Raw genomic sequence first — 25,497 nt, 5'->3', positions numbered from 1 at the left:
GATTGCCTTAGGTGTCTCCAAGACCAGCTCAGACCCAGATGCGCTAGAAGGTCTCAAGAACTAAACAGTTGGTGTTCTCCTGGCTACCACTGATTGCAGTGGCAGAGCAAGCCAGCTCCTAAGGTGGAATCACCGGTAGAATGAGGGAGGATTCATGCACGGACCTCCTTAAGCTTTCTCCCTCCAGGGAGCACACTGTTGCCCGGCCCAGTGATGCAGCAGCATGTATGCAGTGCCTTTGTCTAGGGAAGCCCATTAGCAATCTAGACTTGGTATTTTTACTAGAGGTTGGTCACATAGGCACGCTCTGCCTAGCACATGCACAGAATTCAAACTCCTCCAAGGAAGCAGCTCAGCACAAATTATATTATTTGCATAGTTCTAGGCAAGATGAGCCAAGTTTCTCATTTATGGAACAATAGCAATAACGATGCTCCAAATATCCAACTTCCCATTTGCCATACAAGGATCAAGGATCAACCTTACTAACAGGCTTTTCCAAACAGAGCAGCCTCTAGCCTGTCATGTTGATTCTTTTCAGCCCAGGGGTAAAAAAAAAAAAAAAGATGTTAAAACCACCATCCATTACCCAGATGTGTTGGCACACATCTACAGTCCTAGCACTCATGAGGCTGAAGCAAAAGGATCACCGTAAATTTGAGGTCCATCTGAACTGCATTGCAAGACTGTGTCTCAAAATGAAACAAATAAACAGTAACAACAATCCACCAGCCATTGAAAACAGATCCTTATCAGAAAGAAAAAGAGACCAAAGACTCTTTGGAATGGGATAGAAAGACCATAGGGCTAGTAGTACATACCCGGCGTGGTTCCAAAGTCAGAAGTCTTCTGGGAGCTACATCCCAGGCAAGATGAACCCGAAGGTGTAGTGGAGCCCCTGACCACTCTAAGTAGCCCCTGACCACTCTAAGTGGTGGGTGTGATCTTGAAGCAGATTTGTCACAATCAAGAAGACTTTTTGTTCTTTGGTCTCATGGGTGGAAATAAATGTGTGATGCTTCCTGAACTCAGGATGTCATTTAAAGCAGATGTAAAAGGAAGCACGGATGAATCACACTGCCTCTTACATCTGTACCAGACTCTAGAGAAGGAATTTTCACAAATATGCAGATACTGACCTGAATGAAGAGCAGAATGAGACAGCCCTGAAACCTTGACTGAGCCAGTTCAGAATTCCCTTCTGTCTCATGGGTGATCAGAAGAGCCTGTTTGCCATCCTACCACTTTTTAGAATGGTTTAGCTACAGCAAACTTGCAGAAATATATTTGAAACATAAAGAAGAAACTTTCGTTTTCTCCTAAAACATATACTTCTTTTCATGAGAACTGTTTAACTTTTGACCAGCTAATTATAAAACGCTTAATTATAGTGCAGGACTCAAAATCCATGCAAGAGAATAGTTAACAACCCAGGTATTCTAGCTTTTCAGCTTTTTCCTTGTTTCTTTCCTTCCCTTTTCCCTTCCTTATGGTCACCCAACAGCTTTCTCCATTTTCTTTCTTCCCTTTCAGGTAAGACACTGTCCCCAAACAATCATAAACTGACTTATTTCAAAAGATTCAAGTAACTGAAAAAATTAGTCTCTTTTACAATTTCATTTCTCTGTTTTCCCAGAGCAGTAGATGATTTCCAATTTTAAAATTCCTATATGTTTGCATGTGCATTTACTTGCAACTTTCAGATTAACAGCTGCATTTTAAAAGTAACTTTAGACAGTATCAGCGATCATGAAAGTCAATAAATTCTTTTTGCTGTGAAAATATACATAATAAACTAATTTAGCAGCAGGATGGAAACAGTATATAGTCTGAAAATCTGCAAGATTCTGCTTTAACTGTCATGTTTCCTCACCTGGGGAAGGGCTACTTTCCCCGAATCAGAGACAAGAGTCCAGATGGTTCATTTCTCTGCGGTGGAAGAAACATCCTAAGTAGAGACCCTACAGCTAACCCTGTAAGTTTAATCTTCACAAAGAGTCCAGTTATCTTAATTCTCCAACTGGGTCAACTTGGATATAAGGCACAATAGCTGAATCATTAAAAAGCCAAGCCAACCTCAGAATTAATAATCACCCCAGCTACCTTCGATCAAGCAGATATTTAAGACAAAAATAGGAGTTCTTTCCAAAAAGATGAAAAGAAAATCTTTCTTCAAAAAAAAATGAAAAGATTAATTTGATAGCAGAGGGAAGAAATCGTCTCTAGTATGCACAATGTAATAATCCCATGCTGGTAAGGCCTTCCCTGAACCATCCTGGGTACCATGTAAAAGTGACAACTTTGTTCATGCTCAGAAGGGAACTTCTGAGAACATGAGGTGAAATTCACATGTATGTCACTTATTAAAGGACCAGCGATATAAATCTGTGGAAGCAAACCTTAGAGTTCAACTGAAGAGAGTAGGGTATGACATCAACGCAGATATTTAAAGGTTTGTCGTATAGCAGAGCAAACCTATACAAGCTAAAGGAGTAAATCTAGACCAAGCAAACAGGCAGAGATGACAGTCCAATCACTATAAGGAAGAATGCTGAACAACTAGCATTACAATCCCAAATACTGAATATTGTTAATCCAAGTATTGTAATCTCTTTTCTAATCTTCTTCACAATGTGAATGTAATCCCATTGAGACTTTATTGGAATTCTAGCCAGTTAATTTTAATGTACCTCCCCAATGCAACCTATGGCAGAGTAAAGATGCCAAGACATATCCAAAGTTAGGGGCAGCCAAGAGGTCCTAAATCAAACACTGTGCGAGGAAACAAGAGACTGTCAGACTGATTTTAAAGATTACTTATCAGTACTCCAGCTGGCCTTTTTTACATTGCTTAGAGTCAAATGAAGAGAGAAGGAAATAAGATAGCCAGCTCTGTATAGATCAGTATATGGAAACAAGATTGATTTAACTAATGTTGCAGCAATTGTTCTGCATTCAAGGAGGGACACCCAGGTAGTCTTACAAACCAGGATTACCCATGAATGGACTAGGCAGTCTTGAGCATAAATGAGTTCCCTATGGCCAGAGGTGCTTGACTCTTTGGTGAATTTATGCAGTACTTTGGTTCCTTAATCAAATGCTTATTCAGGAGTCTGTACACAAGTGACTAAATCATTTGATTCCATTTTCCATCCAGTGTAGAGTCTGGTGGGATGATTTTAGATCTGTAGAGGAAACTTGAAAATACTTGTAATAGGGCTTACGAAGTGTTTCTTGATCCTAAGAAACTGTAATTTCATAAAATAAAAACCATGGGTTTTCTGCAATTGGAGAAGCCTACACATGTTTTTGCTTTTGTTTTGTTTTGTTTTTCCTTATCAAGACTGAGCCAGTCAACAACACTTAACTATGGAACAACCTAAGGCTACTTACTTAGAGAATATTCTGGATGTCCATTACTGGGCAGCATCAAAGGATGTCCCCAAAATGAGAGTAAGTTTCCAATTTCACTGACTCCCATACAGAAAAAGAATTTTTGGGAAGCTTTATTGAGAGGCATAAAGAAGAAATTTGAAACTTCACACTCAAAGAAATAGTTTGGGCCCTCAAGAGACAAGCCCATTCTTCCCTGGAACTGAGAACAGTTGTGTTTGTCTTCCCTGGTGGAAAACACAGGAAAAGATGGCCTGATCCTTAAAGGGTACTGACCCATTTTACAGTATGAGTCCAAATGGTTTGTTCTGTTTTTTCCTGAGATGTGTAGCTTATTATTCTTTGAACTCTCAAGATGCATTTCTTTATCTTAGAATTAGAATCCTGCTCTTTACGTTTCTTTAACTAAGCCAGTTCATAGACTTACTGCATTCTTGAGAAATTCAGGCTACCATGTGTCTAGAAGGAAAAGAGCCTGAGTTAACCAAGGAAATGCCAGGACGAATAGCCTTGGGTAACGTTAGTCCCAAAAGTTGCATTCTTCTTTGTTTTAATTTTTATTATTAAGAGAATAAAACAAAACAAAACAGAACAGAACAAAGCAGATCAGAAAAAAACCAATGCAATCAACACAGGATTTCGAAACAAGACAACAGGAAATCAACAGTGGCTCCACAATATCTCTTGTTTTCTTCAAAATTCTTTAAATTTCATTGAAGAGTTTGAATAGTGTTGGCATTAAGTCTTCCTCGAATTTCTTGTAGAATTCAGCAGTGAATCCATTAGGACCTGAGCTTTCCTTTGTTGAAAGGGTTTTAATTATATTTTCAATTTCATTAACTGAAATTGGGTTATTCAGCAATTTTACATCTTCTTGATCCAGCTTTGGTAATTCATGTTTCTAGGAATCTGCCCATTTCTTCTGTGTTATCAAACCTATGAGGGTAAAGGCTTTTGAAGTAGGTATTAATGATCTTCTGTATTTCCACAGGGTTTGCAGTAATTTCACCCTTTTCATTCCTTATTGCTTGAATTTGAATTTTTTTTTCCTTTTTATCATAAGATTGGCTAGGGGCTTGTCAATTTTGTTTATTCTTTCAAAAGACCAACTCTTTGATTCATTAATTCTTTATATTGTTTTCTTAATTTCTATTGTATTGATTTCTGCTGTGATCTTTATAACTTCCTTCCTTCTTTTGGCTTTGGGCTTAACTTGCTCTTTCCTTTCCTAAATGTTTGAGATGTAGCATCAGGTTGTTTATTTGTGTTCATTCTGTTTTCCTGATGTGAGGATTCACCACAATAAATTTTCCTCTGAGGACTGCTTTCATTGTATCCCACAGGTTCTGGTAAATTGTATTTGTATTTTCATTTGCTTGTAGATATTGTTTAATTTCTTCTTTAACTTCTTCTGTGACCTATTAATTGTTCAGGAGTGCATTATTTAATTTCCATGTGATTATGGAGTTTTTGCAGTTTCTTTTGTCCCTAATTTCTAGTTTCATAGCACTGTAATCAGATAATATGCATGGGATAATTTCAATTCTTTTGCATATAGTTAAGCATGTTCTGTGAGCTAGTATACGGTATTTTAGAGAAAGTCCCATGTGCAGATGAGCAGAATGTGTATTCTGTTGTTGTTGGATGGAACACTATATATATGTCTATCAATTCCATTTGTTCACAGGTGTGATTCAGTTGTTCTGTTGGGTGGAACATTCTTGTTTTGTTGTATTTTTACTACATTCTAAATAAAACTTAAAAATTAATAAAAAATAATTGTTAGTTTACTTGAGTTTTCATTTTATATAAAATGGGTGTTTTATATAAATGGGTGCTCCCATATTTGGTGCATATATATTTAAGATTGTTATCTCTTCCTCTTGAATTTTTCCCCTCACTAGTATATAGTGACCTTCTTTACTGGCTTTTGATCATTCTTGGTTTGAAGTTCACATTGTCTGCAAACAGAATAGCTACCCCTGCTTTTTTAGAGGTTGCTGTTGCATGAAGTATTGTTTTCCATCTTTTGAATTTCAGTCTATTAATTTTCTTTTGGGTTAGATGGGCTTCTTGTATGCAACATATGACTGAATATTGTTTCTTGGTCCATTTTGCCGGTCTGTTTCTTTTAATTGGTTAATTGAGGCCATTTGCCTTAATGGTTATAATTGACATATGTTGGCTTATTTTTGTCATGTTATCTTTCTGATGTTGGTTCTTTAACTTTCTCCTCTCTTTAATTGTTTGCCTTGCTTAGTGGTTTTTTTCTGTTGGTGTTCTTTAGGTCGTTTTGAGGTTATTTTTATGCCTATCTGAATATTTTTCATGGTCTTTGAAGGGTTGATTTTGTAGTCATGAACTTCTTTGTCATGGAAGTATCTTTTTATTTCATCAATTTTGAAGGACAGTTTTGCAGGCTACATCAGTTTGGGTTGGAAGTCATTATCCTTTAGGATTTGAAATACTTCACTCCATGCTCTCCTTGACTTCATTGTTTGTGTTGAGAAGTCTGCTGTAATTCTGAATGGCTTCCTTTATAGACGATCTGTCTCTTCTCTCTAACCACTTTTAATATTCTGTTCTTATGTAGAATTTCTGGGATGTTTATTATATATTTGGGTGTAGATTTATTTTGACTATGGCTAATTGGAGTTCTATGTGATTCGCTTATCTGTAGTTTATTTTCCTTTCCAATGTTGGGAAATTATCTACTACTACTTCTGTAAGTATTCTTTTGATATCATTTTTGTTGTCGCCCTTTTGTTAACACCTATCAATCTTATATTATTTTTCTTTGCATCATCTTGCAACTGTTGCATTGTTATTTCTTGATTCCTTGTTATTTTTAAAAAGATCTTTCCTGTTTAATAGCTGCAATTCTGTCTTTAAGGTCTGAAAATCTATCTTCACTTTCATTTTGCCAGCTTTAAAAGGAATTTTTGATTTCCTGGATATCTCTTTGAACCTGTTTCTTGCATTCTATTTCTTTCTTATATTGCTCATTCAAGGTTTCCATCCTTTTGCAGTGCTCTTCAATTTTTTTAACTATATCTTCTTTAGATGTGCTCACCATGTCTTTTATTCCATTTATCATTTCTTCATTTACCTGGGAGATTATTTCTGATCTGAGTTCCTTTACAGCTTCATGGAGTTGTTTTGTTGCTTCAGTTGTTCCATTTCAGATGTTTCAGGTGTATGGCTTTCATGTTTTTCTCTGTCTATGTCTCCTAGACTTGTCTGGGATAGACTGGAGGTTTGAGATTGCATTTTGCTCTTTTGTTTTGTCATTTTCCTGTATTCTCATACAGGAGCAGACTGTAAGTTCTCAGTTGCATCCTGAGTTGAGGATATCTGTCTGTACCTCAAGGAGCTTCCCCTAGTTGAGTGGAGGTCATTAGTCAGGCCTTACCAAGTGCCTAGAAGCACTCAAAGGCTCCTCAACTGTGGAAAGTATGCTGGACAGGCCTTCAGCACCCCCACATAGTACCCTGGCTGCTTGAGCATGCTGGGCAGGACTATACTAGATTCTGAGTGGCATACCAAGGCTGAAAAGTTAGACAGAGTGTGCTGTGCAGGTCTTCAGCTCATGCCATATAGCATGCCAACTGCTTGGGGTCACTGGGGAACCTTACCAGGTTCTAAGCGAGGTGCCAAAGTTGCAGGGCTGGATGGGGTTCACTGTGAGAGCCTTTATCTCATACTGCTGAAGGCAGGCGATTCCCTACCCACTCTAGGTCACTGAGTGGGGCCCAACCAAGTGAGATGCCAAGGTTGCACAGCTGGATGGGATTCCCTGTGCAAGGCTTCAGGACATGCCATGGATGGTATCCCTATTCTTCTTAAAAGTACAATTTTTAGTTATGGTTTTCCTTGTTCTTTTTCTACCTGTCTTTATTACTTCTACCTTACAATTAGAACCAAGTCATTAAAATTATAACTACAAGTCACCAAACAAGACTCAAAACCATTTTTGAAAAAGTGAGCTAGTTAAAGTGAACCATCTTTTTGTCTTTGGTTACAGATCTTATAACTGAGTTATATATTTTTTATGATTAGAAAATAGTTTTTCTTCAAAAAATTGAATAACAATATCTTTTAAGTAGGAAATAAGACTGAATAAGAACTATGCTAAGAAGGGATTCAACATATCATTAACCTTTAGTATCAGGATTTAGAACTTAATGCACAAAACTGGTTAAGTACAATCTATTCTTGCCTATTAATTATAATCAGTGCAGTTCATTTTCTAATGACTTTCCTAATCAGTGCATTTCAAGATAAGATCATTTTACCTTAATCTGAATTTAATAACCATGATCTCAAACTGAACTCACAAGATGATTTGGAACCAACACCTCTTGGAGCTGACAGGCCAAGAAAATGTGCCTGCTTGACAGGAAGCTGGGGAGAGAAACAGTGGAGAAATTTCACAGGCAGGTGGTACTGAGGCTCTCTGCATGGCTCCAGGCAATACAATTCACAAGCATGCCTTCATGGAAAATTAACTTGCATGCACAAACACTCATTTGTTTCTCCTTTTTTAAAGCTTGTTTTAATTACTAGGACTAATAAAATCTATTACCAAACCAAAAAGAATAGAAAATCAGCCTATGCTTTATGTTAATCCTCTCACGAGAAATAACAAAGAAATAATGAATGCCTAAAAGGAATCATGTGGTATGAAACTACCCCTATAGTTTTAGACTTCTAAAAGCAATTAACAGCTTAGGCCTGAAAATCTATAGTCAGAATCCTCAAGAGTAGCAGGTTAAAGTCCGGAAAGCTTGAATTCTGATATTTAATAAATTATTAATAGAGGATATTCAAAACCAATGGACAATTTGGAAAGTTATTAACTGGTAAAATTAAATCCAATAGGCCTTTTTAGTAGGCAGAATTGTTAAAGATTGATCAGTATACTGAAGATAGGGAAAAAAGAGCCAATTGCAAAAAGATGAGATACCATCTCTATGTCATTAATCATATGTAATCATAAATCAGGAGAAAACTATTATGTTGTATAAAGACCATAATGAGTTTATGGCTAAAATTCACAAGACACTTTCTGCATGCTGCATCCCTTGTAAAGGCTCCTCATAGTTTACCTTGTTCAATTGTCACAACCATTAACCCTTCTTCCCATTTCACACTGAAGAAACAAAGTGAAGCTGAGAGTTTTAGTAACTTATCCAACGTTACACAACCCATATGTGACAGGTTAGGGATTTAAATCCCAAGCTTCAAAAGCTACTTACTCTTGACAACCATTCTCTATAATGTAGAATTAACAGATTTTTAATTCTGACTAAAATGCAGAGGCAAGATGATACAGGAAGGTAGGAAAAGAAATAGAGGAAGCTTGTGGAAGAACTTGTTGGGATGGGAATTTAGCTCAGTGGCATAAGCGCCTGCTTGGTAAGCATGAGGTCATGAGTTCGATCCCTGGTACCAAAATTAAAAAAAAAAAAAAAGAACCTGTTGAGTTGTATGTTGTCCAGATGTACACAATATAACTTATCACTGACACAGTCATAGCATAGTCAAAGGACCACCATAGAGATGGGAAATAGTAAAATCCTAAGTCCTTACCTACTACTCATTAAAAGCACGATTTGTGTTTTCTTCTGGGACGGTCAGACACCTAAAAGCCATTTTTGCTATAAACCTTGACACCTCACTAGTGCTTACAGATGCCCAATAGTTAAAAGCAAAACAGAGATTGATCATTTTGTATTCTTTGTTACCTTAAAACTGAGGCAAATCCCTTCTCAGCTTTGTTTATGGGCATATTTATCATTTAGGTATCATTTGTCTAAAAATTGCCAAATGAGGCTGATTAACCCTGAAATTATATAGAGTCTCACTCCCTTCAAGATTGAGTCACCCAATGTGGAGGATTTTCTGAGACTTTCAAACATACTTGGAAGTCTCTAGTCATTGCCCCGAAACTGTGATTACTTAGATTCCAGGAAGGGAAGACTACCACAGACAGAGATAATCTCCAAGACTACCCCTCAACTGGAAAGATTACAGAGCTACGATACAAGGTCTGAGATTATGATCAACCAGACTCCAGCCCACCAGCTCATCTTTGAAAACTGGCTTCCCACCTTTTAAGATAGGCCAGTCTGAATCCCCGTATCAACCTATGCCCCCTCCAGCTACAGAAGCTGGAGACCCTTCCTGTCTTCTTCTTCTTTTTTTTTTTTTTTTTTTTTTTTGTACCAGGGATCAAACTCATGACCTTATGTTTGTTAGGCAGGCACTTATGCCCCTGAGCTAAATCCCTGGCCTTCTTCTAACTTTTTAATGAATGTGTTTCTTCTGTAAGTTTGTGTCTTAATTTTAATTCCTATTTCTTCTAAAGCAAAAACTCAAGCTAGCCAGCAACACCCAAACCTTGTTTTCTTATATCCAAGTAAGTGAGATTGATGAGATTATCTCAAAAAAAATCCCTGAAGCTCTTTTAATCACTTTGGAATTTGCTTCTTATGGCATCACCAGAGGGTGATGTGGAAAAAGCAGGTTTTGAAAAGCAGCCACAACTGAATTACAGTGTGTTACAGTGAGTTGTTTACCTTTTATGAACATTGGTTTGTTTCTTGGTTCAATGAGACAATCCTCATAAGGTTATTGTGAGGATTAAATAATCTATACTAGGTTCAGTATCTGGAACAAATAAAGCACTTGGTTAATTTTACTCTCCCCACTCTTTCTTTCTTTCTTTTTCTTTCTTCTTCTCCTCCTCCTCCTTCTTTTTCTTCTTCTCCTTTCTCCTCCTCCTCCTCCTCCTCCTCCTTCTCCTCCTCCTCCTCTTCCTTCTCCTTCTCTGTGTTCTTTTTTGCTATGCTGAGGATCAAATTCAAGGCTTCACCTTACATACGCCAGACAAGCATTATGCCACTGTGATAATCACCTAATTCCTTTTTCTTTAATTGTATATCATCTCAGTTCTTGAACTTACCTAAGTCTACTGAATTAAGATCATTTTATAGTTGGCTGCATATTATTAAAATAACCTCTGGAGGCAGATAGAAAGTAAAATAAGGGATTTTTGAGGGACTGAAATTCAACTTTTAATCTGGAAGGTTCTAATTTGCTACTCAGCTATTTTAAGTTAAAACATATACTTTTCTAGGTTCTTTTGATTATGCAACTGAGCTAATTTCTTAAATAGTCACATATTAAAACTATAAATAAAGAAATGAAGATATATAGAATTAATAAATTATGACAGATATGACTTAGAAAATTTTCAACAGGTATTTCATAAGTTATAGAAAACAACAACAAAAATACATATTAGAGTTTAACATCTTATGTTGCTACATACTGAAATAAATATACAAATAAAAAGAGACAGAAAAAGTCATACAAAACCTTGTTTGTTAAGATTTGAAGTTTTATTACTGAACATTGAGTAAGGCAGAGATAATGAAACACTTATTTATAGAAAAGAACAGAGATAAAGATTATATTGGAATCCAAGAGAATAAAAAACTAAAAACTTTGTGTCTATATGTATATATACATATTTTGTTTTGTTTCTTCTTTTTGTTCCTTTACTAACTCAGAACACACACACATATTTACCAGACTTGGCTAAAGATATTTAAGTCTTTTCTTTTGCTTTCCTTATTAAAATTAAGATTTAACATATATATTAACATGTACAAATCTTAGGTGAATTTTACACATGCATATCCCCCAGTAATTAATCACCACTCATATTAACGTATAGAACCTTTCCAGTTCCTCTAGAAGTCCCCTAGACCTTTTCAGTCTGCAAAGCAACCATTATTCCACTCTTTCAAATGAAGCAGATGGCAAATATAGAAAATGATAAATAATAAAAGAATCTTGAACCTCATTTTATGGTGCTTTCCAGAATATGCCATAGTGTTTTCATGAAAGAGCTTTTTTAATAGAAATTTAATAACCATTAAGTACCCAAGCTCTGAGGAATTAGTTCACTGAGTGATAAAACTGAAATCCACAGATGGAGCTTAGGAGAAGCAGTCTTCAAATTTTCACTGCAAGGGCTGGCTGCCTTCAAGGTATCATGGCAGAGGACTTTGTAGAATATGGCTCACTTCATGGCTGCTGGCAAGCACAGTATAAGGGAAAAGTTCAGACTGAAAGAGTCCCAGACCAGATGAAGTCCCCAAGAACATACCCCATAACCCACTTACTCCCAGTAGGCCCCACCCTCTACCAGCCCATTTAGCTATGAGTTCCTCCATGGGTTCACCCATTCATGAGGTCAGTGCCCTCACAGTCCGGTCACCTCTCCAGGAGTCTGCTAATCCATAAAGTTCATAATCAAGACAAACTGGTATCCTGTTGTGAATTTTCTTAAAATGCGGGGCCAAAGGATTCTAGAATACCAATCATTTCCAATGTCTGATTCTACTCTGATAAGTACCTTAATAGAGATTTTATTCTATATTTGCTGATATGGAATAAATATGAATTTAAATTTTATTTTCTGATTACTATTAAAATTAAATTTAATGTCTGATTATAGTTAGTCTATGATTTTAATATGCATTCTGTTTTCATCTGGTGCATTTTTAAAAATAGAAGCTACCATGAAAGATAGATCCCTAACAAGAGAAGGGTAAAGGTAGAGTGCAAAGTCCTATATAGGAGTGTCAGTCAGGGAATGTATTTCAGCAATTACTTTCTCATGAACTCTACATAGGCTTCCTCATCTGACTCTGTGGCTGACCATCTTAAGCCAATCTTGTTACTTCTTATATATCTTCATATCTCATGTTATATCTGTTTTCTCTAATAAATCCCTGACTAATATGGATTTTGGTACCAGGAGTGGTCCTAGAGGAACAGAATTATAGTTATGGCATTCTTTAATGGCATTCAAGGCTCCTGGAGTTTGCTCTGCAATTTGGTGAGACCTGAAGACACCAAGGTCTCCCTTTCTACTTCTGTGGAGTACACTGATAGTCCTTGGCAAGAGTTGTTTAAACTAATATGCCTCATAGGTCCATTTGATTATCGTAATTCACCACTTGTAAGATGTCAGATATTTAGTGACTCTGTACAAAGCAATTTTGAATGTCTTTGGCAGAATAGAAAATATAATGGTGCTGGATGGTTGGTCTTAGCCTCTTTGGACAAACTAGTGAAGGAAAAAATCCCATCTCCAGAAACAGATAAGAAATTTAAAGATTTCTCAGTATGTCTTGAGTGAAAATCTCCTCTCTTTTAGCCACAAGGCTGAGTTTGTGGAAACTCAAACACGGTCCTTCATAATTTAACTGGCTGAACTACTCTGTAAATTTAATGCTCAGCCTCAAAGGGCATCAGAAGCAAAGGAGAGGGCACTGGTTGGAAAAGAGTGGGATCCCATGAATTGGGATGGAGATGTATGGGAGGATTCTGAGGAAACTGAAGATCTGGATACTAATGAAGTTATTTTGCCCGAGGAAGAGATTTCCCCACCTGAAGTGGCAGAGGCATCAGCATCTCCAACCCCTCCTGTGTTGCAGTCTCCTAGGAAGTTTTCAGGAAGCTAGTCCTGTGTTGACTAAACAGGATTATGCTGGTGCTCCTCAGGCTCTACCCTCCACATTCATTTTTGCCTCCAGGCCCATAACCAGGCTCAAATGGCAAAAAGCTCTAAAGGTGAGATACACAGTGTGACCCATGAAGAGGTCCACTATACTCCCAAAGAACTTGAGTTTTCCAACTCTTACAGGCAGAGGCCTAATGAGCAAGCATGGGACTGGATTTTATGAGTGTGGGATAATGGAGGCAAAAACATACACTTGGATCAGGCTGAATTTGTTGACATGGGCCCATTAAGTAGGGATTCTGAATTTAATGTTATAGCTTGTAGAGTGAAGAAAGGTGTTAATAGTTTATTTGGCTGGTTGACAGAGATATGGATCAAAAGATGGCCCACTGTGAATGAGTTAGAGATGCCTGATATTCCCTGGTTTACTATTGATGAGGGGGTTCAGAGGCTCAGGGAAATGGGAATGCTGGAGTGGATCTGTCAAGTTAAACCTAATCCTCCACATTGGGATGATCCAGAAAACATACCCTTCACCAGCACCTTGAGAAACAGATTTGTGAGGGGAGCATCAGCATGCCTGAAGGGCTCTGTCATTGCTCTTCTTTGTATACCAGACCTTACAGTGGGGACTGTGGTTACCCAATTAGGAAATGTAAGGGCAATAGGCTTGATTGGGTCCTGGAGTGGCGGAGGTTAAGTGGCAGCATTTAATAGCCAAAAGCAGGGTCCGCCTACTTACTGTAATGGACAGCAGAATCGGATCAATGACCAGAATAATCTGACACATGCAGACCTATGGCATTGGCTGATTAGCCATTGTGTTCCCAGAAGTGAAATAGACAGGAAACCTACAAAATACATACTAGATTTATATAATCGAAAAAATTTAAAGGCAAATGAATGGAACCATACTTCAAATCATGGTAACAAGGAATCACAGCCCCTCAACCAGCTCCCAAATTTGAGCCAGTTTATAGACCCAGAACTCCTCGAATGATGGGGAGGCCAGGTCCCCTGGGAGGATTCTGATGAGCCTAAAATTTATACTGTTAATCTTTCTCCCATCCTTCCCCTGAGGGAGGTAAGGCCCTTTGCCTGAGTAACTGTCCACTGAGAGAAAGGGAATGGTCAGACATTTCAGAGACTACTGGACACTGGTTCTGAACTAACACTCATTCCAGAGGACCTAAAACATCATTGTGGCCCTCCAGTAAGAGTAGGGGCCTATGGAGGCCAGGTCATTAATGGAGGTTTAGCAAAGGTCTGACTCACAGTGGGTCCAATAGGTCCTCACATTCACCCTGTAGTTATTTGCCCTGTTCCGGAATGCCTAATTGGGATTGATGTACTTAGTACCTGGCAGAATCCTCACACTGGTTCCCTAACCTGTAATGTGATGGCTATCGTGGCTGGGAAGGCCAAATGGAAGCCACTAGAGTTGCTTTTGCCTGGTAAAACAGTAAACCAGAAGCAGTATCACATTCCTGGAGGGATCCCAAAGATTACTGCCATCATCAAGGACTTGAAGGATGCAGGGGTGATGGTGCTCACCACATCTCCATTTAATTCCCCCATTTGGCCTGTGCAGAGGACAGATGGGTCTTGGAGAATGACAATGGATTACCATAAACTTGGTGACTCCAATTGTAGCTGCAGTACCAGATGTGGTTTCCTTGCTTGAGCTGATTAACACACCTCCTGGTACTTGGTATGCAGCTATTGAACATGCCTTTTTCTCCATACCTATCCATAAGGATCATTAGAAACAATTTGTTTTTAGCTGGTAGGGCCAGCAATATATCTTCACTGTATATTAACTTGCCAGCCCTGTGTCACAATTTAGTTCAAAGGGATCTTGATCACTTTTCTCTGCCACATGATATCACACTGGTCCATTACATTGAGGATGTTATGATGTAATGGCCGGAAGAAAGTGTATCTCTCTCTCTTGCTGGTTCATGCTTGCTCTTTATAGCACTCATGAATGGCGGCCCCGCCATGCCACGCTGCCTTGGAGCCAAATGAGTATGGACTGAAATCTCCAAGAACTGTAAGAAATGAATCTTTCCTTCCTTAACTTTGGGAGTCAGGTATTTTGTCTCAATGACAAGTAAAAAGTAACTAAGACATGAACATTTTCTAAACTTCTGCAATTAGTTCATATAATATTTCTGTGTAAAAAGTACCCCCCCTTATTTCTATACTTTGTGTACAAGCAGAAGGAGATGATCCTTCTGTAGCTAAGAGGTCTGGTGTCCCTTTTTAAAGTCCAGCAGTTCTGCAACTTCACGCTGTATTCCATTTATAGATTCACATTCCAGCAGAAAGTACAGAGCTTGGACAAAAGCCCAGTTCTCCTGACTCCCAGCCTAGTGTCTTTGCTAAGAGTTCTGCAGATGTCAGAGGTGGCCTGGCTTATGTGTGACCCAAAACAGAACACGAAGGATCACATGCCCATCCCCATTCTTTTATCATTATTTGATACCACAGTGTTATTTACTGCCAAGTGTCTGGCGATAAAATGGAAGCATGGTAATTTTGACTAAGTTTCTGTGTATGTATTTTGGTACATATTTGCTTATCGAAATATCTCCCTTACAGGACTACAAACTCATTTATAACAAACATGGTGTTTATTTGTCTTTATATCTCTATCACCTAGAATATGGCCTTGAAAAGAAAAGCCATCCAAAAGAACTGTGACAGGAGGGAAGGAGAAAAGGCGGGTATTATGCAGGGTCTGCTTGTAATATTCAACCAATAAGTAAATCTGGGGTTACTTAAAAGAAAAACTTTCTATTTTCCTGAGAAGTCTTTTGTTACGCTCTTATCTCGTATTGCTTTTTGGCTTATTTATTTTCAGGGACCAATTTTTTACAAGTGAATAGTAAGTACTACACAGAAAAAAGGAGAAGATGAGAAAATGCAAAGAATTGGTTAGAGATAAAATAAAACTATAAAAATTAAGATAATAAGCAATATAAAGTATTCAATATAAGTGATAGGAAAAATGTATACTATGCAGAAACTACTTAAATTACTTAATTGCTTGAGGATTGCAAAGCATAAGCTACATTGTCAAAACATTTTACTGGAAGAAAAGCAAAATGTCAAATCATGGCTTGGGGAAAAGGAAAGGCCAGTCCTCAGTCTGATGATCTGATACTTATTTCCCAAAACAAGGAAGGAAGAGGCTGTATGATTCTTTATCTAAGGAAAAATTTCAGAATTCCATAACTTGAAGCTGCTGCCTGCGGATTATAAACAGTTACTCTCCGACAGGCTCCAGGACTTGACCCTCTGGGAAGTCATGTGGCTGCTCTATCTGTTTGCGGCCCTTACATTCAACCAGCAGGCAAGTGACAAGTAGCATGAGCATGAAGTTTTCCTTTTATAGTTATGAGAGTAAGTTTTCTATTATATTTCTTTTTCATTCACTCACCATCCTCCAAAGCAGGGGAAGAAAGACTGGTATTATTCGTATGAGAATCTCGCAGGACAGTTAAAGAGTCCCACAGAAGCAGAGTTGAGAATCAGTGATTAGAAACAGCCATCCAATGATTCGTTCACTCAACAAATATTTACTGGTGGCACGACAGGCTGGGTCCTTTTTTTGGGAAAACTCCATTCTTGAGTTTTTATTTATTGGGAGAACAGATATACAGACATGGAGAGAAAAGTTATCTCATCTGTTCAAGACAACTGTCTTCTACCAGACTTCTCCTCTCTCGTTACAAGAGAGCAGTGGGCTTCCTGGCGTTTCTAGGGTAGACTGAGCCCATCCTGCCTCAATGTCTGCACCTAGCTCTTCCCTCTGGCTGGCAGCTCTGCACCCAGCCTTCCAGGGGGCTTCTCCTTCAAGAGTGAGCTGCCACCTCTCAGAGTTCCCTGATTATCCTGTATAAGACACCCTCTCTTTTCTGTTTTCTTTGCCTCATATCCATTGAATCTTGCTACTTATATACAGAAGTCCTGGGACTGTTATAAAGATCCCTGCCACACACCAAAATCCAAGGATGTTCAAGTCCTTTATATAAAACTGGGTAGTGTCTGCATGGAACCCACACACATCCTTTTATATACATCAAATCAACATTAGACTACTATAAAACCTAATGCTATGTAAATACTGTATAAGTAGTTGCTACATTCTATTGTTTAAGGAATAATGATGAGAAAAATAGCTATATGCATTCAATATGGATGCAACCGTCATAGTTCTAACTGTATATTTGATGTGCACTTAATCGAACCCAAGGATATGGATAAGAAGAGCTGATTGTATTTTTCAAATTTTTGGTTCCTCTCACTATATTGTGAGAACCACAACAACATGGATTTTACCAGCTTTGTTCACTCCACTATCTCACGCATTTAGAATAGTGCTGTAGAAGTGTCCATCTACCCACATGCCCAGTGATAAACTCTATATTCAGAGGACCTGATCTACTGTCTGGTCTTCAGAATGGCCCACAGTGACTGCACCCCCAATTTGTCTTTGTGTAGTTTTCTCAGCTTGAATCTGGGTTGGCCGCAGGAGGAATAAATGAAGCACAGGTAAACCTACATACCCTCTCACGCCATCACATAGAAACTCACAGATTCTACCTTGGCACTGTGGCATGCACAGTCTGAAGGAAGCCTCCCAATAAATAAAAATATCCAATGGGATAAAGACAGTCATAGTGTACAGAAGCCAAATTACCCCAGTGCAGTGCCACATGGAAAGATTCAGCCTCCGTTCTTCCAGGCGTCTGAGCTAAACCACCAGACCTAGCAGTGAAAATGACCCCTTGCTCAGGTAAATTTTAAAATATGCCAAGCCCGAGCCCTATCTGAAGGGGCTTAAGAAACAGCAAGTGACCTCCAGCTGAGCAGAGTTAATTCACGGAACCATGAAAAGTAACAGGTTACTGCTTTAAACCACCAAGTTTTAAGTGGTTAATTATGGAGAACAGAAAACTGCAAAATGCACCCCCCCATTACTTTAGATTTAAACATTTCTTTCACCCACAAACATTATGTTCACACCTGGAGACCCCTTACTGGGCTTTTTCCCCAACATGCTTTCCTATAAAGCATTTGTCTCTGACATTAACAAAATGTGTTTTGCACTCTATTCTCCTACAACCCTGTAACATTCCACTAAAAGTCACAAAAGCTGGGTTTCCACCCCCTTGGGACTGCTGTAATTCTGACAAAGTTACTAAACTCTCCGATGCTTGAATTCTCTGAAAAACTATGGGGATTTGGTTATTAAGCTCTGTTTAATGCGTGGTAGTTTTTCCCTCCCCATAAGAAATTAAGACTGCACGAATACATGAAAAAGTCCGAGGGGATGAGTCCTCACAAAGGCAGGAGAGACCACAACGAGGTCATGGAGAAAGGCAGCACTGGTGTCAGAGGACCTAAGTCCAAGTGCTGGGTCCCCCATCACGGGCTCCCCCACCACCTTGCGGAAGATGCTGCACTGAATGATCTCAGAGGCTGTCTTAGTTACTTTTTACTCATGGCTGAGACAAAATACCTGATGCACCAAGTTGGGAAAGGAAAGGTTTATTTCTTACAGTTTTTGGAGGTTTCAGTCCATACTCAGTTGGCTCCAAGGCAGGGTGGCATGGCAGAGCCACAGTTGATGGCAGATGCAAACAGCAAGGCAGGAACTGACAAAAGAACAAGACATGCCTTCTTCCTGCCATTACATTACATCCTGGCTCCACCCCTAGGCCAGTGTAGCGCTCACACCCCCAATCCAAGCGCTAGATGATGAACCAATCACAAATGCACAATGCAAATGCATGGGGCCCAGGGGCCACAGACATAAACCCTTTTTAGGTCGTGATCTATGTATTATGGACCATATAGGAAATAGATGCATATTCTAAAACTTTGGGATGGATTTTAACTTAGCACTGATTTTAAAGCACACTGAACTGGAAGGGTCTTTGTATCGCTCCTGCTTTCTCACCGACCCAGAATTACACAAGCGTTTCCCAACTATGCTCGAACCCTGACCAGCAAATGCTTACCATGTTGCCTGCTCCTTGCAACACAGTGCTATGCTTGAAGAGAAGTGGAATATTTCAGATGTCCAAATATGTACTATCACTTGGTTTGGGGAACACTGTTTAATATCACTCTTGCTTTTTTTTAAAGTCTTATTTTTCAAAAGTCTCCATTTTAGGAAATTCCAGAGCCTTCCATGGGTTCCCATTTCAATATTTAATGGCTATATTCATGAAGTCTTTCATATTTGACTTAAAGCATTCATTAGTGGTATTCTTTCAAATAGCTTCTCAATTTTTATTCTTACTTTAAATTCTTTGGTCTCATTTGATAACTCTAATTTTTTTTTTTTTTTTTTTTTTTAGACAAGGGTGTGTAGTTCAGGCTGGCCTTGAATTTGCAGTGATCCTCCTACCCCAGCCTCCCCAGTGCTGGGATTACAGGTGTGCACTAACATCCCTAGATATAACTTGATTCTGAACTCTCTCCCCCAATTTTTCCTTTGGATAATTGACTTTAATTAACAATAGGAATAACCTGATAAGTGTTCCTTGCATTCTTTGATTACAAAATATCATACATAGTTAAATTATTACAGGCCATCTTGGCTTCATCTTGATAAATTCTACAATATCTTCCAAAACATATCATCAGACAATAACATAAATTTACAGGTATGCAAACATTTTTGCATATTTATATCGAGTAACAAATACCTACCCTGCCTTGTGTTATAAATTAGGTAACTATTTGACTACAATTATAACCAAGTTTCCACTCAAATTTCCAAACTCATTATTTGAACTCTGTTCCAGTATTTTTGAAAAAATACCAACATTTGGTCAGTATTATAAGCATTTGAATAGAAGTTCTCACCTTCATGAAAGTTATGGGTTAAACATCCTCTACTAAAGCTATTTCAGTACTGGAAAAGTACAAGCAAGAATTCTCCTTTGATATTAGAAATAAGTATTTAGATCCCCAGACACTGGGAAGGAGAAAGTAATGTGACTTTTTGATACAAACTCAAAGAGCCTTCTAACATATAAACATAAACTTTGAGACATAATCTCTTTCTATTTTGTTACAACAGATTGTGGTTTCCCTTTCACTCCTGATCCTTTCAAATACAGTGCTCTATTTTATTGTATAATAGCCCCAAGAGTAAATAAATTAGGCAGCTATTGGACAATGTCTTTCAAACTTAAGCAAACGTCACTAGTGTAGGTTAGGTGCTTTTTTCCTGTTTTTCCCACCACTGCAACCACTCCCAAACCCACCAACTTCCTTGATCTTTCTCACTTCAGCCCACATGGGATTCTTCATCCCACACACTAATGAGTGAATGTCACGGAATCCGAGACTCTAACTGAGCGGCAGGCCTCTGCGTGCTGGGATCACTCTACATACGTGCCCTTATTCATGAGCCTAAAAAGGCCTGGCCAAGGTTTTTCAAAAGGTTAAACATGGAACACTATGTAATTCAGGAAGTCTCTCTTAAATACATATCCAAAAGAAATGAAAACAGGGCCTGAAACAGATATTTATACACAACACACATAATAACATCATTCACAGCAGAAAAAAAGGTACAATAACCCAAATGTTCAACAACTGAGAAATGGACAGTGGTTGACAGTATGTACACATAATAGTGAAATACGACTCTACCAAACAACACAGTGAAATGTTGATATTCTAAAACATGGATGAACATTGAAAACTATTACACTGAGTAATATCAACCAGACACGGAAGGAATTAGTATATGATTCCACTTATACATGGCACATAGGATAGCCAAAGTCATTGAGGCAGAAAGGAGAATATAAATGACTATGGGCCAGAGAGGAGCAGGCAGATGCTGCTTAACAGACTTACTGAAATCATTGTTTAATGGTAATTTATGTTAGGGATTAAAAATTGGGAGTGGTGATGATTCTATAATGTTGCAAATGTATTCAGTGCAACAGAATGGCATACTTACTGATAGTTAAAATAACCATTATGTGTATTTTAACACAGTAGAAAAATTACTTAGCTAGTAATGGTGTGAGTTTGAAGCTAGCCTGGGCTCTACATAGGCAGACTCTGTCACACACACACAACACAACTTTGAAGGAAAAGAGTCAGGTGTGAGCTTGGTAGTAACTGAAAGGCACCTGAGACTTAGGGATAGATCACTACTCAAAATTTGAGAGCTTGAGAACCTCTTCTATATTCCAATATTCCAGGCCCTCCTTCCGTACTCAGTGCCTGTGTGTGTGTGTGTGTGTGTGTGTGTGTGTGTGTGTGTGTGTGTGTGTTGGGGAGGCTAGAGAAGGTATGTGGAAGTGAAGGTACCAGCCATATCCCTTGGATGACACAGACGTGAATGCCAGAGACTAAGCTACACAAAGCATTCCACCGCTCAGCTCAGCTCAGCTCAGCCCAGTCCCTGAGCGAGGGCCCTGTGTCCAAAAGAGAAGAAAATCCAGTTAGGCCAACTTCTAAGGAATTGCTGTAAACCCTTTGCTTTCATTTTTTTCACGTGTCTGGAGAATCAACTTGGGAGCATTAGCCTACAAAAAGATGCTTCTGTTCTCTCAGCCTAACAATATAAACTAGTGACGGAAAGTATGTGACACAAATTTGACAAAGGATTTGCAGCTCCAAAATATTTGGGATAATTTGGAAAGGGAGATGTTTTACACACACACACACACACACACACACATTCCATGTCACAACACATACATATGTATAACTATGGTTGCATATTCTTTGTAATACTCCTAAAATTTATTTTATTTTATTTTATTTATTTTTTGTCTTTTTTGAGACAGGGTCTCGCTATGCAGTTCAGGTTGGCCTTGAGCTCACTTTGTAGCCCAGGCTGGTCTTGAACTCACAACGATTCTCCCACCTCAGCCTCCTGAATGCTGGGATTACAGGCGTGAGCCACCACACCTGGCTAAAATTTATTTTGAAATGAAGAACTTGCATCTCCAGCACAGTTAAGTCATCTCATCCCATGCCTGCCCGTTCAGCTTGTGATTTGTTCTAAAGTTAGGTTTCCAACAAGGCTTCTAGCAGTTTTTCCTACTGTCAACTACAGTGCTCTGGAAAGTCACCAACACAAATGTTACTTGCTATAATAAGTCATTGCCTAGAATGACACTCAGAATATCATGGCTTTCAAAAATATGCTGAAAAAGTGGATCCTTCAAGTGCAGATCCTGATAGAACCAGGCAACCAAAGGCTCGCCAAAAGGTAGGAGAGGCATTCCCTGTGCTGGTGGGGTGCAGATAGGATTTTTGGCATCTGCTTCTCTTCCTCCCCAGCCTGCAGGCCTCAGAACCAGGGGCGCGTTGACCAGCTCAGGGCCAAGGCAACAACTTCTTACTCCATGGTTCTTGTCCCCGTGGTTCCCCTGGTTCTTGATTCGGTGGTTCTTCTTGTTCCTGTGGTTTCTGTTCCAGTGATGTATATGATTCTTCTTCACAGTGGTTCATGTTTCAGAGGTTCTGCATGCTTCCCACAGTCCGGGTCCCCATAGGTCCCGTCCGGTAGTTCTTCGTCCTGTGGCTCTTGTCCCCGAGGTTCTCTGTTTCGTGGTTCATTTTCCCAAGATTCCTATGGTTCCTGTTGTCCCCTGGTTCTTGTCCTCGTGAACTACCGTGGTTCCTGTCCCCGTGGCCATGCCCCCATAGACTGTTGTGCAGCCAGGCTGTGGACGAGAAGGGGCAGGCAGAGTTGAACTGCCTGACAGCTCCAACCACCAGGTTCCTCTCTTCCCTCTCCTTCTGTCCCCTCCCCCCTTCTCTTCCCTCCCTCTCAACTACTTCTCCCTTCCCCTCCTCCTCCCCTTCCCATCCTCCCCTCCCCCTCCCCCCCCCGTTTCCCCTTCCCCTCCCCCTCCTCCCTCCCCTCCCCTCCCCCTCCCCCCATGTTTCCCCTTCCCCTCCCCCTCCTCCCTCCCCTCCCCTCCCCCTCCCCCTATGTTTCCCCTTCCCCTCCCCCTCCTCCCTCCCCTCCCCCTCCTACATGTCTCCCCTTCCCCTCCCCTCCCTCTCCTCCCTCCCCTCCCTCTACTCCCCTCCCCCCTCCCACATGTCTTCTCTTCCCCTCCCCCTCCCCCCTCCCCTCCCCCCTCCCCCATGTCTCCCCTTCCCCTCCCTCTCTCCCTCCCCTCCCCCCTCCTCCCCTCCCCCATGTCTCCTCTTCTCCTCCCCCCTCCTCCCCTCCCCCTCCCTCTCCTCCCCTACCCCTCCTCCCCTCCCCCCTTCCTCCCTGAGCCCGTCCCTCGGTCCGCCCTCCGCCCGCTGGGAGGAGCCGCGCCGCGCCCCGCCCGCCCGCCCGGCCCCGTGGCTCCGACGTGTCGGTCCGGTCTGGCCCCGTCCGGTCGCGGCGGCGGGGCGGGGCGGGACGGCGGCGGGGCGCAGCCGGGCGGCAGGCTGTGAGAGCGCTCGCCCCGACGCGGCCCGATGACTGAGCTCCCGCAGGACGAGGACGACGCGCGGCCGGCGCGGGCGGCGGGGAAGCGGGACGGCAGAGCCGGCGCGGCCCCGTGAGTGCTCCGCGGGGGTTCCGGACTCCGGCCGGCCGGCTCTCCGCGCAGGCAGCCCCCGGGCGGGCGGAGCTCGTGGCGCTCCGCTCCCAGTTCCCGCCGAGGAGCCGGCGCGGCCCGGTCCGGCCCGGTCGGGAGGCGCCGCGACTTCCCCGGCTGGGGCGTCCCGCGGCGGGGAGCTCTGGGGAAGGTGCAGAGGGCCAGCTCCCCGGGTGGCTGCACCCCAAGCTTACTCCCGCGTTTTCTTGAGAAAGAGGGGGTTTGGCGGCGGGCGTGGGGTCGCGGTGGGCCACAGAAGTCCTTTTCTGGTGGTGGCTACTGTCCCCTTGTAACACTTAGATCTGTGTCTGCACATGATTAGATCCACAGACGCTTCTGGTTTAAACAAAACCAAGTATTTTTAATCACAAAAGTTAACTTTCTAGCATGAAACGCCTTTTTCGTCTCCTCTAGTACAGTAGTTAGAATTTTTTAAAAATCCAGACATGTGATTATTTAACTGTTGTTATTCTCAAACCTAATTCTTTTAAAAAGCAAAGGAATCTTGCAGTTTTTGCTTGTTACTATCACCATTAGTGTATCACTACAGTGCTAACTGATGGTAAGATAAATATCTTAATAAATAATAAGAAAATATCTATTATATGGCGTCCAGTTGTTAGGATACCTAACAACTGGTGCTAGTGTGAAAAGATGCTAAGTTCGTTTAGTAGCCAAGACTCATCTGTTTGCATCATCGTTTCGTCATTTTTAAAAACCGTAGCCTTGTTCCACATGGGGACTGTGTATAAAGGCAGACTCCGGGTGTGTGCCAGTTGAAGTTGATGCTGAAGTTTTGGAAGAAGAGCTTTATTGGCTGCTTTGATTCGTGGGTTTATGGCGTTGGTCGTGTTGTCCTCCTGGGTCTTGGCCTTTCTTAACTGCTCTTTCCTTTGCCCTCCCAGAAATGCCAACTTAAGATTGACAGACTTGTAAGGACAGAGAAAAAAAACTGCTGTAAGTTAAGCACCCCGACCCTGAAATGTTTTGGCTTTCTCATCCAGAAATAAAATCCAACTTGGTAATAATAATTCAAATCTAAGAGAAAATGAACTATTCCGTAGCATCTGTCTGCTGTGCTAGGCAAGAGCTCTACTTCAAAAGAACTGCGTTCTTCCTACAGATTCGTGTTTCACCGAAGAAAAGCCAATGGGGGTAGTCTTTCTCGGTGTCATAGCTGTGGGAATGAGTATGCAAGGAAGAAGCAAGGCTGGAACCAGACCTTAGAATCCCTAGCCCAGGAGCCAAGCCCAGGCTAAGCCTCACTTACACAAACAGTGATTCAGATCTCCCTGATATTTACTAAACTTTGAGATCTTCGTGTTCCCATTTTCTGTATACTCATTTAGGGAGATAGTTGTGGTTGATTAAAAAGTCTACTATAGCATACAGATAAGTCTTAATTCAAAACTCAGATGCTGGGAAAAAAATTTGGTGGAAAATAAACCCAACTTTAAAGCTGAAGAGCCTCATACACAGGCCTTTACTTGGAAACACCAGTTTCACGACCATCTCAAGTAAACAAAGACAGCCATACCTAGTTGTTGAGTAGTGGTGGACAGTACAAGGGTAAATGTGATTTAGGATCTGCCCTTCTGGGACTCCCAGCAAGAGTGGGGAGAGGAGGCACAAATGCTGTACTTCGAGGGACATTGATGACTATTGATTGCCACCTTAAACTAAGGATGACATAACAAGTTTGGATGATAGATGAATCTTCTCATAGTTAAGATATTTGACTATTTGCTAGTCTTTGATAAACTCCTACAGGTTTTTTGTGATTCTTTGTTTTTTACCTATGAACTGGTATTTTCTAAGTCTACGAAAGTCATTTCAGATTCAATTTAAAGATCGCAGACAGAGTTCTAAGTTCTCTGCTATCATAGTAATTCACTGTGACTGATGGTACTGTCACAGTGATAGAGTGGTATGTGATTCCACATTTAAATCACTTCAGGTGCCAAA

At 40.5% G+C, this 25,497-nt stretch overlaps 1 protein-coding gene across 5 annotated transcripts in view; it reads left to right on the top strand.

The window, feature by feature from the left end:
• The window catches only part of Gramd2b (GRAM domain containing 2B), a 105,639-nt gene that overhangs the window by 24,580 nt on the left and 55,562 nt on the right, over window positions 1-25,497 (top strand). The window contains exon 1 of one of the 5 annotated variants that reach the window (XM_063232431.1): window positions 23,302-23,493. The exons of 3 other annotated variants lie outside the window; for them this stretch is intronic. In XM_063232431.1, the coding sequence (XP_063088501.1) occupies window positions 23,411-23,493 (83 nt within the window). In that variant the 5' untranslated portion in view covers window positions 23,302-23,410. Of the gene's footprint in view, window positions 1-23,301; window positions 23,494-25,497 lie in introns of those variants that run through there. One more of the 5 variants, XM_063232432.1, reaches the window with a different exon arrangement.

The sequence above is a fragment of the Cavia porcellus genome, unplaced genomic scaffold (genome assembly GCF_034190915.1).
Source record: "Cavia porcellus strain 051 isolate PalLab524CR breed Dunkin Hartley unplaced genomic scaffold, mCavPor4.1 scaffold_21, whole genome shotgun sequence".
Classification (NCBI taxonomy): Eukaryota; Metazoa; Chordata; class Mammalia; order Rodentia; family Caviidae; genus Cavia; species Cavia porcellus.
The sequence above is the reverse complement of the archived record's forward strand: the minus strand, read 5'-3'. Positions and strand labels throughout refer to the sequence as shown.